General features: G+C 37.5%; 1 protein-coding gene across 1 annotated transcript in view; it reads right to left on the bottom strand.

Moving 5' to 3' along the window:
* The window catches only part of STIM2 (stromal interaction molecule 2), a 152941-nt gene that overhangs the window by 79478 nt on the left and 59404 nt on the right, over nucleotides 1-14059 (bottom strand). The window contains 1 exon segment of the mRNA XM_003128897.6: nucleotides 11868-11998. Coding sequence (XP_003128945.5) covers nucleotides 11868-11998 — 131 coding nt within the window.

The following is a 14059-nucleotide window of genomic DNA, read 5'->3' as shown; positions in this document are numbered from 1 at the left end:
CAGTAGGACTGGGATGGGGCCTGAGAATTTGCATTTCTAATGAGTTACTGCTAGTCCCAGGAGCATACTTTGATTCCTTCCAGCAGTCTTCCAAAGCTTCACCAGCTTCTTCATCCACCTCTCTCCCTTGAGGCCCAAAGATACGGCTGCAGTGATTGACTCTGTCCTGTGGGTTCACTGCCTTTTCTTTCCTCATTCTGTAGGCCAAATAAATGCAAAGGAGAAGACTATCCTAACCTTATTTCTGCCTTGCTTCCAAAACATGCACACAGCCTCCATATTATTTTGACTAGTTCCAGCTATAGATAAGACCATGTGAACACAGAAGAGGCAGTCAAAGTGATGAACAGATATTGGTCCTTAACAGATTGTGATGCGTTGCAGACTATCAAAACACTGTGCACAAACCCTAAGAGATGAGGGAAGGGTGTTTCTTCCACAGACTCCTATTTATTTATTTTTAATTTTTTACCATAGTTGACTTACAAGGCTCTGTCAATTTCTGCTGTACAGCAAAGTGACCCAGTTACACATATTTATACATTCTATTTAAAGGCGTTCAAAATCATTACTTCTTACGGAAGCTCTATGGATCACTAATTAGATAAATTCCAAACAAAAATCAAATTTAAAAAGTAATAGAATTTGTAACTAAATTAAAAATCATAGGCAAATTTACAGAAAAAGTCATTTTTCAAAGGAAATAAAACATATATTTTAATCATTTCTTCTCTCATCAAAATGATATCTAGATTTTCTGCCTTGGTCATTCCTTGCCTTCTTTTCTAAATTAGTATAAATGAGTGCAACCGTTGCTCCATTCTTACAATACTATTTCTTATAAAAATCACAGTTTCAGAGCAAATTTCAGTCGTGAAAAGCAAAGTGCTCATGATACAAATACCATAACTGATGTGCTACATAGTAAAGAGATCTATGTACAATGGACAGTAGAATTAGAGGAACAAATATTAACATTATCAGTGTCTCTGGAACTTGCTTTTTTGCAAAATTCTCACAGTTGCTTTTTCTTATAAAAATGGGGTGAAATCTATGTGACTGATAATAGACATGCTTTATGATTCATTACTGCAAAGGGCTCAAAATTCAGTTGCCCAGACCCCACAGGGATGTACATTCTAATTCAGTTTAGAGGTATCAGAACTTCCATTTATATTTAATTTTATCTCATTTTTAATTTATATTTTGTGAACATTTTTAAAAGATATAACACTAATATTCATAGCATGTGTGTGTATGTAGTAAAAATATTTTTATAAGTACATACTACTTATAGACAGCTATTTATTTATAAATTGTGTCAGGGAGGGCATAATGATGGAGACTAATGATATACGTTAACATAGAAAAGCAACCCAGACCAGAAATCAAGAACCCAGGTTCAGTCTGTCCTATCATTTATAAACTGGTGACCTTGGGCATACGGCCTAATCTCCCTAAGCCTATTTCCTTATCTGCAATAAGATAATTATAATATATTCTTGGCTCGTAGGGTTGCTATGAGGAGTCCATACCATAGTGTTTGCAAAGTGTTTACAGTATGGAACAAACAGTAAATACTAAATAAACGTTTTCTGTTATTTTAGTACATAAATCCTTAAACACGAGTTTGAGAAGTCTTGCAGTCACAAAACTAAATTAATTCATCATTTCCCGGTTTTGGCCATCTACCTTTTTTTATGGAATAACTATTAACATTCTCCACCCCTCTAATTGTATGCTTACTGCATACTGAAAGAATTAAAGTCTGTTTTTAGCATCAAGTTTTTAGCTAACTGAACTATGAACACCTCAATAATTATAATATTATAATTTAACAGCAAGAATTCTTTCTTTTTTTTTCTTACTCTTTAGGGCCACACCTGCGGCACAAAAAAAGTTCCCAGACTAGGGGTCATATCAGAGCTGCAGCTGCAGGCCACAGCCATAGTCACAGCCACAGCAACTCAGGATCTGAGCCACGTCTACAACCTATACCACAGTTCATGGCAACACTGGATCCTCAACCCACTGAGCCAGGCCAGGGACTGAACCCTCATCCTCATGGACACTAGTCGGTTCTTAAACCGCTGAGCCACAACAAGAATTCTTCAGCACCTCCTCTCTTCACCTTACCTTTGCCCTGCCTGTCCTTTCAGGTAAAGCCAAGTGATCCCTCAGTCACATAAGTTGTGCATGTAAAGCACTACTCATTAGATAATGTCAGTCAAACTTAACGTGTTTTAAAATGTTAAAGACAGGAGTTCCAGTCGTGGCACAGTGATTAATGAATCTGACTAGGAACCATGAGGTTGCAGGTTCGATCCCTGGCCTTGCTCAGTGGGTTAAGGATCCGGCGTTGCCATGAGCTGTGGTGTAGGTTGCAGACGCGGCTCGGATCCAGCGTTGCTGTGGCTCTGGTATAGGCCAGCGGCTACAGCTCCGATTTGACCCCAGCCTGGGAAGAACCTCCATATGCTGCGGGAGCGGCCCTAGAAAAGGCAAAAAGACAAAAATAAATAAATAAATAAATAAATAAAATGTTAAAGACATATCCTAAAAATAAACATGAAAAGTCTTATTGTGGGTCACTCCGCAATGAAGCCTTTTGAAAGAAGTTATATAACTTCACTGTTTTCATACTTTATAATTCCATGGCTTGAGAATTTCCCATCAAAAATAACTCTAGTTAGCAGAGCATAGAAACAAACCATGGTAAGCAGCCTCTAAAATGGCTCGCAATGATCCCCACATCCTCTTTTATCCGTACTCTTGTGCAACCGCCACCCACCCCATCCCACCCCCGGCCAATATCAGCTGGACCTAGTGACTCACTTCTAACAAACAGAATATAGCAAAAAAGGTAAAAAATTAAAAAAAAAACCTAATAAAACATCCTTGCCAAGATAAGGTTACAAGAGTTTGACTTATATTATCACTACCCCTTTTCTTTCTCTATCCCCTCCCCTCAACCCCTACCTTCAGCTCCCTCTCTCACTGAGGGAAGCCCACTACCCTAAGAGAGCCCGATGGCAGGAAACTGACTCCTTCAACCAACAACCAGGGAGGACCTGTGGAGTCAAACAGCCACGTGAGCAGGCCTTGATGTGGCTCCTCCCCGAATCAGGCCTTGAGAAGACTGCAGTAACAGCTGACATCTCAACTACAGCCTTGGGAGAGGCCCAGAGCCTGAGACCCAGCTGAGCGGCACCTGGACTTCTCACCATGGAAACCAGGAGATGATAAAGCTATGAGTGGCTTAGCAAACCACCAAGTGTGGGCAGAATTTGTTACCCAGTAATAGATAACGAATACGTAGGTTGAAATTTTAACTCAAACAACTTCAGTAAAGAATATATGCAATTATTCCTTTAGAAAGAATACTCCACATTATTCAAAATTCAAATGATCCTTTCTTTTTTTCCACACCCTACTTTTGCCTGTTTTCTTAAGTGACTCTCCTTGTTCAGACATAGCTACATCTGTGTGGTTAAAACTAAGTTTCCTGAGAGGTATACAGATAGATGATGACAAAGGTGTTTTTCAGGCAGAATAGCTAATATGAGAAAAAGGGAAATAGCAGCTACAGCTAGATTTCTCATATAAATTAGCCTTAAGGTTGGTTATATACATCAAACCAACTGTTAAGTTTGAAAAAATAAACTATTCCAAATGACATCAATGAAAGGCAAGAAAGGCTAAAAAAGAAGAAAAAGTAGAAAGGGGGAAAATCTTTTTAAATATAAATGAAAAAAGAGGAAAAGTAAAAAGAGAAAATGAGTCCATACACACTAGAAATAAAATTTCCAGTCACAAAGTACACAATAACGATGTTAATTCCCACTGCCTCCTACTGCCGTACACGGGCCAAAAGAACTGTTCAATACTCTCATTTAATTGATTGGTTGATCAAGTACTACCCTGTCCAAAATATCTTCAACATTGACGGAACAGGCAAACTTAACTGTAATCAACAACTCAATCTAAACAGGTCACAAATTCAGCAAATACTGACATTTAATCTTCTTGATCTTGGGCCAGATGCCAATGACCTCGAGAGCAAAAGCATTACAGCCTGCTCCTAATCTGAAACACTCCTAGTCTTCCAATTTCAGTTTTAGAATACCTCTGGGAAATTGCCAGATATTTATTCTCTTACTTGTCCAAGTACCACATAGAGTACACTCTTAAAGTGTTAACTCATTAAAGAGTTAATGAGGCCTGCCATGACCATCCTATTTAAAAGTATAGCCATCCATTCTTTACCCATCCTGATCTCCTCTTTCTGGCTTATTTATTTTTTTTTAGTCTGTCTTCCCACAAGACCCAACAGAATGATAGCCTAAGGGCCTAAGATTTTTATGAGATTTTGTCTGTTTTGTTCCTGATATAGTCTAAGATATTTTTGAGCATCTGGCATATAAATAGATCCTCAATATTAGCTCAATATCAAGTGAATGAATACACTAGAAAAGTAAATGGTTTCTCATATGACCAAAAACAAAGAACAAAACTGTAGAGCACTGAAGAAAAAAACTAAACTTTCAGCCAGCACTTTCAAATGCTAAATATTTTGCTAAATTTAAAAAAAGCAATATTTCAACTCAAAAATTGCAAAAAAATTAAGTTACTTTAAAATTTTTGACTAAGGTTTCCTATTAAACTCACAAGTTTCCTAATGATGGCTACTAGGAAACCTATGATTGTATTACTATTCACTTTAAAAAAGAGACACTTTAACAAGAAATACAAATAAGACGCAGTTATAATGAACTGAAGATATCAAATGGGTCCAAGAACTACAGAATTAATAACCATTCTTTAAAGCCTACAACATATCATATTCTCTAAAATCAGTCTTGTCCAATAGAAATAAACTGTGATCTATAAATGTGATTTAAAATTTTCTAGAAGTCATGTAAAAAGTAAAACCAAATGAGTGAAATTAATTTTATATTTTATTCACATAACCTAACATGTCCATAATATAATCACTTTCAACATGAAATCACTATTTTAAAGTTTAGATATTTTATATTTATACAAATCTTCAAAATTTGGAGTGCATTTTATACATATAACATGCAATTTTGGGGGGGCTCTTTTTTGCTTTTTTTTTTTTTTTTTTTTTTCTTTTTAGGGCCACACCCACAGTCTCTGGAAGTTCCCAGGCTAGGGGTCAAATCAGAGCTATAGCCATCGGCCTACACCACAGCCACAGCAGTGGGATCTGAGCCACATCTGCGACCTACACCACAGTTCACGGTAACACCAGATCCTTAACCCACAAGTGAGATCAGGGATCTGAACCCACAACCTCATGGTTCCTAGTTGGATTCGTTTCTGCTGCGCCATAACGGGAACTCCCATACCTCAATTTTAAGTGCTCAACATACAAATGTAGCAAGTAGCTACCACATTGGAAACTGACCTCTAGATTCTTCCGGGTACTAATAAAACATAGAAGCATACTATATTTGTTTTCAAATATTAATATTGAAGAAGTACAGAAAGATATCTTCTGTTTTTAAACATTAAAATTCACCTATCATATCAACAGAATTCTACTCTTTTAACAAAAGTTTTACTTTTTAAACAGTCTTTATTCTGACTTTCATTACAGCATATTTAGAATTCCAGTAAAATGTAAAAGACTTCAATAAAATTCTAGTAAGTATAAATTATACAGCCATGCATGCTTACTTTGTTTGGCACATGTGATACTGATAACACTTCACACATTTTGAGCATTTAATATCTGATGATGAGGTAAAAAGATGAAAATAACCTGTAATTCCAGGAACGATTATGTAATCAAAATTACATTCAAAGAGGCTGTTAGACATCTGCATAAACCTACTTAATACTTCTCTGTCCATATATTATACATAATTTGAACAGATTTTTTCCTTGAAGGTATTTTTAACAGTTAAAAAATGTGAATTTTGCTTTTTTCATATTTAAATATTTTTGTAATTGTGATATAGTAAGAAATATCTCTGGTCTTTATCCCTAATTCCTAGCACAGAGCTCTTAAAACTCTTGGAATTTCCTGAGCGATAGTCTTCTGCCCCTTTGATCATACCTGAGTTCATGCTCATGAGACGACTGAGTGTGGGCCCCTAGACATCCTCACGAAGGGCCAGTCACCAGAAAGACCAAGGGATTAAAGAATTGGAAATTTCAGTCCCACTCATTTGACCTCTGAGGAAACTGAGCACTAGGAAAACTCGTGAACCTCAAGATTTGGCGAGTTTCCAGGTGGGTGACCATATTGAGGTATGGGAGGTGCTGAGAGGCAGGCACACCCAGAGACAGCATGGAAGCTCCGCAGCCCTCCTATCATACCTTGTCCTGTACATCTGCTCCATTTGGTTGTTCCAGAGTCGTATCCTTCTGAATAACCCAGTAAACGTACATCACATGTTTTCTTGAGTTCTGTGAGCCACTCTAGCAATTTTTTTTAATTGCAGTATAGCTGATGCACAAAGTTATCTAAGTTACAGGTGTACAATGTAGTAATTTTTACAGTTTATAACCCATTGACAGTTACTATAAAGTACTGACTCTATTCCTCACGTGTACAATACATCCTTGCAGCTTAGTTTATACATAAGAATTTGTACCCTTAATCCCTTACCCCTATATGGCCCCTCCTCCATTCCCTCTCTCCACTGGTAACGACTAGTTCGTTCTCTGTGTCTGTGAGTCTGCTTTTCTGTTTTATTCATAATTTGTTATATTTTTTAGATTTCACATATAAGTGATATCATATAGTATCTGTCTTTTTCTGCCTAATTTCACTTAGCATAATACCCTCAAAGTCCATCCACATTGGGGCAAATGGCAAAATTTCATTCTTTTTATGGCTGAGTAGTAAGCATTCCATTGTGTGTATGTATTTGTGTGTATCTTACACACACATACACACCATATCTTCATTATCCATTCATCTGTTGATGGATATCACTTGGATTGCTCCCATATGCTGGCTAATGCTGCTATGAACACTGGGGTGCATCTATCTTTTTGAATTAGTAGTTTTGGTTTTTTCAGATATATGCCCAGAAAATTTTCAAACCTGAGGAAGGAGTCATGGGAACTCCAGATTTATGACCAGTTGGTCGGAAGTTTGTAAACATAACCAGAACCTTGTGACTGTGATCTAAAGTGAGGGCAATGTTTTGGGTCTTAATTTATGAGTTGGGATCTCCAGGTGTCAGAATTGAAGTGAACTGATGGAAATTCGGTTGGCATTGGAGAACTGAAGAAACGGTTGGTGTTAGAAAAGACCTTAGAGTAGTAATATTTATAACTTCATCTATCAATTAACAACAAAAGTAACTTTATTTTCTAGATTTTTAATATATAGAACTAGCCTTAGAGTCTCAAAATTAACCTATCTTAATAAGTTAATATGTAACTTCTAAAATGTGGCTGTCTACAGAGTTCCCTTCGCGGCCCAGTGGTTAACGAATCCAACTAAGAACCATGAGGTTGCGGTTCGATCCCTGGCCTTGCTCAGTGGGTTAAGGATCCAGCATTGCTGTGAGCTGTGGTGTAGGTTGCAGACGCGGCTCAGACTCCAAGTTTCTGTGGCTCTGGTGTAGGCCAGCAGCTATAGCTCCGATTGGACCCCTAGCCTGGGAACCTCCATATGCCGTGGGTACGGCCCTAGAAAAGGCAAAAAGACAAAAAAAAAAGAAAGAAAAAAAAGTGGCTGTCTAAAACTACTCCAGGTTTAAAAAGTGAAATTGCACACCAATCTTTTCAAACATTTTATAATACTAAAACTCTTCAAATTAACCATATGTTCTCCTAGTCTCACCTCTACCTCCCCCCAAAACAGTTCTTAAAGCAATACCAAAATCAAAGGAAAACCTAGCACCATCAGTGTAATTAATAACTTAAAATTATATCCCTTCTACAAGTACCGCAAGATTTAATGTTAAAAGGTACATCCATTTTTTTTTTTGCCACACCCATGGCACATGGAAGTTCCTGAGCCAGAGACTGAACCCACTCCACTGCAGCAACCCAAATCACTGCAGTGACAACACCAGATCCCTAACCACCTGAGCCACAAGAGACCTACCTCCAATTTAACTGATGGACAGAATTATGAACTGCACAGGACAATCATCTACTGAATACAATACACTCTCAGAGTTGACATGGAATTTGATAAAACTAATACTGTAAATGACTAAGAAAATGCACAATAATTTTAGGAAATCTAGTTAGTCTATGGTATAATTTCCTCTACAAAGAGTATCAAATATATGAACATAAAATTCTGCTTACTCCATAAGAACAGATAGTAATAATTTATGGAAAAAATAGAATTTATGTTAGAATATTTGACAGTCAAATTCTTAAGCAACTAATTGGCAACTAAATAAACCACTTAGATAATCTTGGAAGGATTAGAAATAACAATTCATCACTAATTGAATTACTACGAAAAAGTAGTTTGGTAGCTTAATTGTATTGTGTGTATGTGTATATTTGTACTGGAAGAGGGAGAAGGAATGATGATGATGTTGAATTAATTACTCAATACAATAAAATGACCCAAATGATGACCACTTTATGTTATTTTCCAGTAAGAAAATTCCGAATAATCCCCTAATTTCATTTATTTTATGACCACAGAATATATTTACATACTTCAAATATTTTTTAAATTAGAACAATGTAAAAATAGGACTATACGGTCATCTGTATTCTAAAAGTGAAAGAAATTTGACTATTTTGAACTGAAACCATGATTTTGATATTAATGGATCTGAGTTCTAATCAAAATGATTTAAATGATTTAACCAAAATGAGAAGAGATATCTCAGTGAGGAGAAACTAGTCGATACAGAGATATTAAAAAAAGAATAAATATCTGATCTAATAAGTACTAAGAAATCACTATTAAATTTCTTAGCTAGAGAAAAACATTCTTAAAATCAAGCAAAATGGATTAGAGAGGAAAAATTCAGAGGTAATAATCTAGGCATAAGATAATAAATACCTAAATTAAAACAGAACAAGCAAATAACTAAAGACATTTAAATGAAAAAAGAAATATTTATTTACTTATTTATTAGTCTTTTGTCTTTTCAGGGCCACACCCGCAGCATATGGAGGTTCCCAGGCTAGAGGTCTAATCAGAGCTACAGCTGCTGGCCAGAGCCACAGCAACTCCAGATCTGAGCTGCATTTGCAACCTACACCACAGCTCACAGCAACGTGGATCCTGAACCCACTGAGTGAGGCCAGGGATCAACTCACAACCTCATGGTTCCTAGTCGGATTCATTTCCTCTGCGCCATGACGGGAATTCCCCCCAAAATAAATTTTAAGAACACAAAATTTTATTTATAGCAGAGGTTGGCAAGCTACAGCCTGATGCCTAGTTTTGCAAACAAAGTTTTATTGGAACACGGCCATGCCCACTAGTTCATACTGTCTACCGCTGCTTGGCACATAATGGGAGAGTTGAGAGGAGAACAGAACCCACAAAAATTCTAATATATTTACTATCTCAGCTGTATCAGTTTCCTAGGGCTGCCGTAACAATGTACCATAAAGTGAATGGCTTAAAAAAACAGAAATTTACTTTCACAGTTCTGGAGTCTGTAAGTAGTCTGAAATCCAGTGTCAGCAGGGCCATCCTCTATCAAAGGCTCTAGGGGAGAACCTGTTACATGCCTTTCTCTTAGCTTCCGGAGTCACAAAAATCCTGTCATTCCATGACTGGTATCTGCATAATTCCAATCTCTGCCTCCACTGCCACATGACCATCTTCTCCCGTGTGTCTGTCTCCCCGCACGGTGTTCTCCTCACTGACAAGGGCACCAGTCACACTGGAACAGGGCCCATGCTATGCCAATAAAACGCTCATCTTAAAAAACTGCGTCTAAAGTTCCCGGTTCGTGGCGCAGTGGTTAACGAATCCGACTAGGAACCATGAGGTTGCGGGTTCGGTCCCTGCCCTTGCTCAGTGGGTTAACAACCTGGAGTTGCTGTGAGCTGTGTGGTGTAGGTTGCAGACGTGGCTCAGATCCCGCGTTGCTCTGGCGCTGGCGTAGGCCGGTGGCTACAGCTCCGATTCAACCCCTAGCCTGGGAACCTCCATATGCTGCGGGAGGGCAAAGAAACAGCAAAAAAAAAAAAAAAAAAAAAAAAAAAAAAAAAAAAAAAAAAAAAAAAAAAACTGTGTCTAAAATAACCCAGTTTCCAAATAAAGTCATAGTCTGAGGTACTAGGGGTTAGGACTTCAAAATGAGTTTTGGGGAAGAACATATTTCAACCCATAACCTGGCCCTTTACAGAAAAAGTCTACCAACTCCTGACTTGGAAGAGTAAAAACTGAGCAGTAGGTCCGCCAGTACCACTGAACAGAGAGGGATTTCAAAGAGAAGATCTGGGATTTTGTCTTAGATAAACTAAATTGAAAACAAAAGTAAGAGTCCTCAAAAGATGTGAGGAAGCAATACATGTAGGTCAGAAACTGGACTGGCTTAGAGATGGAAGAAGCAGGAGGAACCTAAAAGAGGATGAGCATTCTCAAGATAAAGGTTTTATACAGCAGATCAAAAATTGGTTTTTAGAGAATATTACCATTAGAAAACAATGTGATGAGGGAGTTCCCATCGTGGCGCAGCAGAAACGCGTCTGACTAGGAACCTGAGGTTGTGGGTTCAATCCCTGGCCTCACTCAGTGGGCTGAGGATCCAGTGTTGCCGTGAGCTGTGGTGTGGGCAGGTGGCTACAGCTCCAATTAAACCCCTAGCCCGGGAACCTCCATATGCCAGGGGTGTGGCCCTAAAAAGACAAAAGGCAAAAAAAAAAAAAAACAATGTGATGAGAGGATGTCACGGTTATTCAACACTGGATAATAATGGAAAAAATAATGTCATTGTCATTCAGTATTATATACACTAAAGGAGAAGCATCTCAACGGTGACAAATACAATAAAGAAGTTGAAGACACTGGAAAAATGACCAGGGAATTTGGTTAGCATGAGACTATAGTCAAATAAAGAAAACAACATCTGTGAAGAAAACTAAAAGAGACACCAGACTGGGGTCATGTAAGAGAAATAAAGCATTATTTATTTGTACAGTGGGTACAGTAGATTATTACATAGTGATAATAAACCCCCTCCCAATAAACCACATCTCCAAATATCCATACCCTTGTATAATTCTCTCCCACGTACACTGAGCTCAGTCAAATTACTTGCTTTAAGCCAATTTGATATTAACGGGCACGGCAAGCAGGGGCATGATAAGCACTTTCACATGGAAACTTGGAAACTTGTTTTCTTGGAACACAGCCACTGGAAGCCAGCTGCCATGCTGTAAGGAAGCTTGAGCGAGGCTCCTGAATGATGAGAGGCCAAATGGACAGAGACTCTAAAGGAAAGCAGGTCATCTAAGATATTTCAGCCCAACAGGGCTCGCAACTAAATTGCAAATGCCACGGTGACCTCAGAGCAGAGAAAAAGTGCCCAGCAAAGCCCAGGCAACCCAGAGAATCAGGAGAATAACAAACTGCTGTCATTTTAGGCCACTAAATTTTGTGATCTGTAAAGCAGCAACAGATAACTGACAGAGTCAAACAGGATATATGTTTGAGAAACCCAAGTACATGAGCCTGAGGATTCTTATAAAACTGGAAAACTTGTACAAGTGTTTAAAAAAAAGAAAAAAGATGTAAATACAAAGGGTAAAATTAAAACATTAAGAGAAAAACTAAAGATGCTGAAGATGAAGGCATTTAGTCATATGAGGAATAATGGGAAAATTAAGATGAAAAATTCAGTCATTCTGTTTTAAAAGAATACCAGGGAAAAAGTGTTTCCACCTACTTCATCACTTTCATCTACTTCAATTCCACCGTCTTTGTCATCATCCATTTGTTTATGTATTGTTTGAAGAGCTTCCAGACTGAATCTATCTTCTTCTGTGAAGCATGGTGGACTCAGTGACAAGCAGGGATCTGAAATAGAACAAAGGGCCATTACTAACTTGCCATCCCCAAACACAAGGTATAGTTAAGAGAACATAATTTAAAACAAAATCAACAAATTAAATTTCAGACTAAATCAAACTAAGAGGCTTTAAGAAGTCTACCAGAGTATTTTCCACATCAAAAGTATGACATGTGAACACAGTGACTAAAATAATTCAATTTAGTTGATTTTAGTCAACTACAACCAGTACTAAATTCAGGTTGTCCTATATTCTTCTACCTTCTTTAACCATTCTCCTCTTATCTAACTCATTATAAATTATTCCCCCCCCCAAAAAAAGCCAGGTCAACTCCCTCCTTTACAACAACCAAAAAACCAAAAAAACAAACAAAAAAAACAACTAAAAATCACAGAGTACAAGGAACTATTTGTGTATAATCCAGTTTAATTAAAATGTAGGGCCAAGGGAAGCATTACAAAGAATAAGAAATGTAGAATATTCACATGATCCTTAGAAATTTTTTTTACCATTTTTCTAACAGAATCCAAGAGTCCAATATATGACTTTTTAAAATACATAACTTCTTAGCTTCAACAAGGAAAAATGAATTTTTAAAAATCTTGTTCTTCATGTGTTCCTTAACATACATTTATTGGCTAAACCTCTTCCTATGGAAAACGAATGAATCCTCACTTTCAGGTTGTCAAAAACGATTTAGAGATTGTGGGGATTTTCATGGCTTAAAATGCAATTAATAAAAATTACCTCCTGCTGACTCAGCGAGTTAACAGCCTATATACCAAGATGGAAAAGTACTGCCAAAACTTCATTCACACCCAATCTGGCTGACTGGTGGACTGACAAAATCCAGGAACTGACTTCTATTCTACCAGGTCACTAAAATAATGCCTTTTAAAATGCCATCAATATTTAAAACTCTGGTCAAGATCTGCTAAGATCTAAAAACTTACAGGCATAATGATCCATTATGATCCCTAATTCACAAAACATTCAGAATCCTCGTATGCCTACGAGGGATTTTGAATGGATGCAAAGTAAAATACAAGCTCCGAGGCATCACAACATGTGGTGTAAAGATCTTTATACACTGTGTTATTATCTCCAGTGATCTACTTTTTACATATACTTTATTTGGTTAATAAACATATAAGTGAGTTATTACAACCAGTACATAAGGAAAGGGCCAGCATCACTCACTCTGATTAAACAGGCTTTGTTGTCAAACTCTCTAAGCGAGAAGTCAACAGGGAGGACCAGAGAAACCTTATAAAGCTTTCAGAGAAAACTAGGGAGAACATTACGGTCTGAAGAAAAAAAAAAAAAAAAAAAAAACCTCATAAAAACAAAATTGTAATTTTATTGTATTTAATAAAACATTAATTTTCAGGGTCTACTTTGGGATGTAACTACTCCTTGAAGTATTTCATAACTTACTCCATGAAGTATTTCATAACTTCCCGTGAGCACTTTCTTTTTCTGAACACCATTCTACCTGCTGAACAAATATCTACTGAGCACCTACCATGTGTCAGGCATTGACAATACCACAGTGAACAAAAGAGATAAAAATTCCTCATAAAACTTACATTCTAGTGGGGGGAGGAGCACAACAAGATAAATAGATAAAAGGCAGTGCATGACAGTAGTGGTAATTACTAAGGAAAAACAAAGAAAAGATAGTGAATTGCCAAGGGATTTGAAATTTGCAACTACATCTTTATTCTCAAATCATTCTTTAATGTTGTACTTTTAATTAACCTCTAATTGTTCAGTGGTATTTTGTCTATACAACTAAGCTTATGAACAGGGCAGGGACGATGTTCTTCCATTTTTCACGTGCTTATAATACACAGAAACTCAAAAGTTCTAGGCTTCTGTACTGTGCAAACCAGCGACCGGCACTAGAAATTAAAGAGGTAGGGAGTTCCCGTCGTGGCTCAGTGGTTAACGGATCTGACTAGGAACCATAAGGTTGTGGGTTCGACCCCTGGCCTTGCTCAGTGGGTTAAGGATCTGGCATTACCGTGAGCTGTGGTGTAGGTTGCAGACGCGGCTCGGATCTGGC

This window comes from Sus scrofa, chromosome 8 (genome assembly GCF_000003025.6).
Source record: "Sus scrofa isolate TJ Tabasco breed Duroc chromosome 8, Sscrofa11.1, whole genome shotgun sequence".
In the NCBI taxonomy this organism is placed as follows: domain Eukaryota; kingdom Metazoa; phylum Chordata; class Mammalia; order Artiodactyla; family Suidae; genus Sus; species Sus scrofa.
This window is presented reverse-complemented; position numbering and strand designations above follow the sequence as displayed.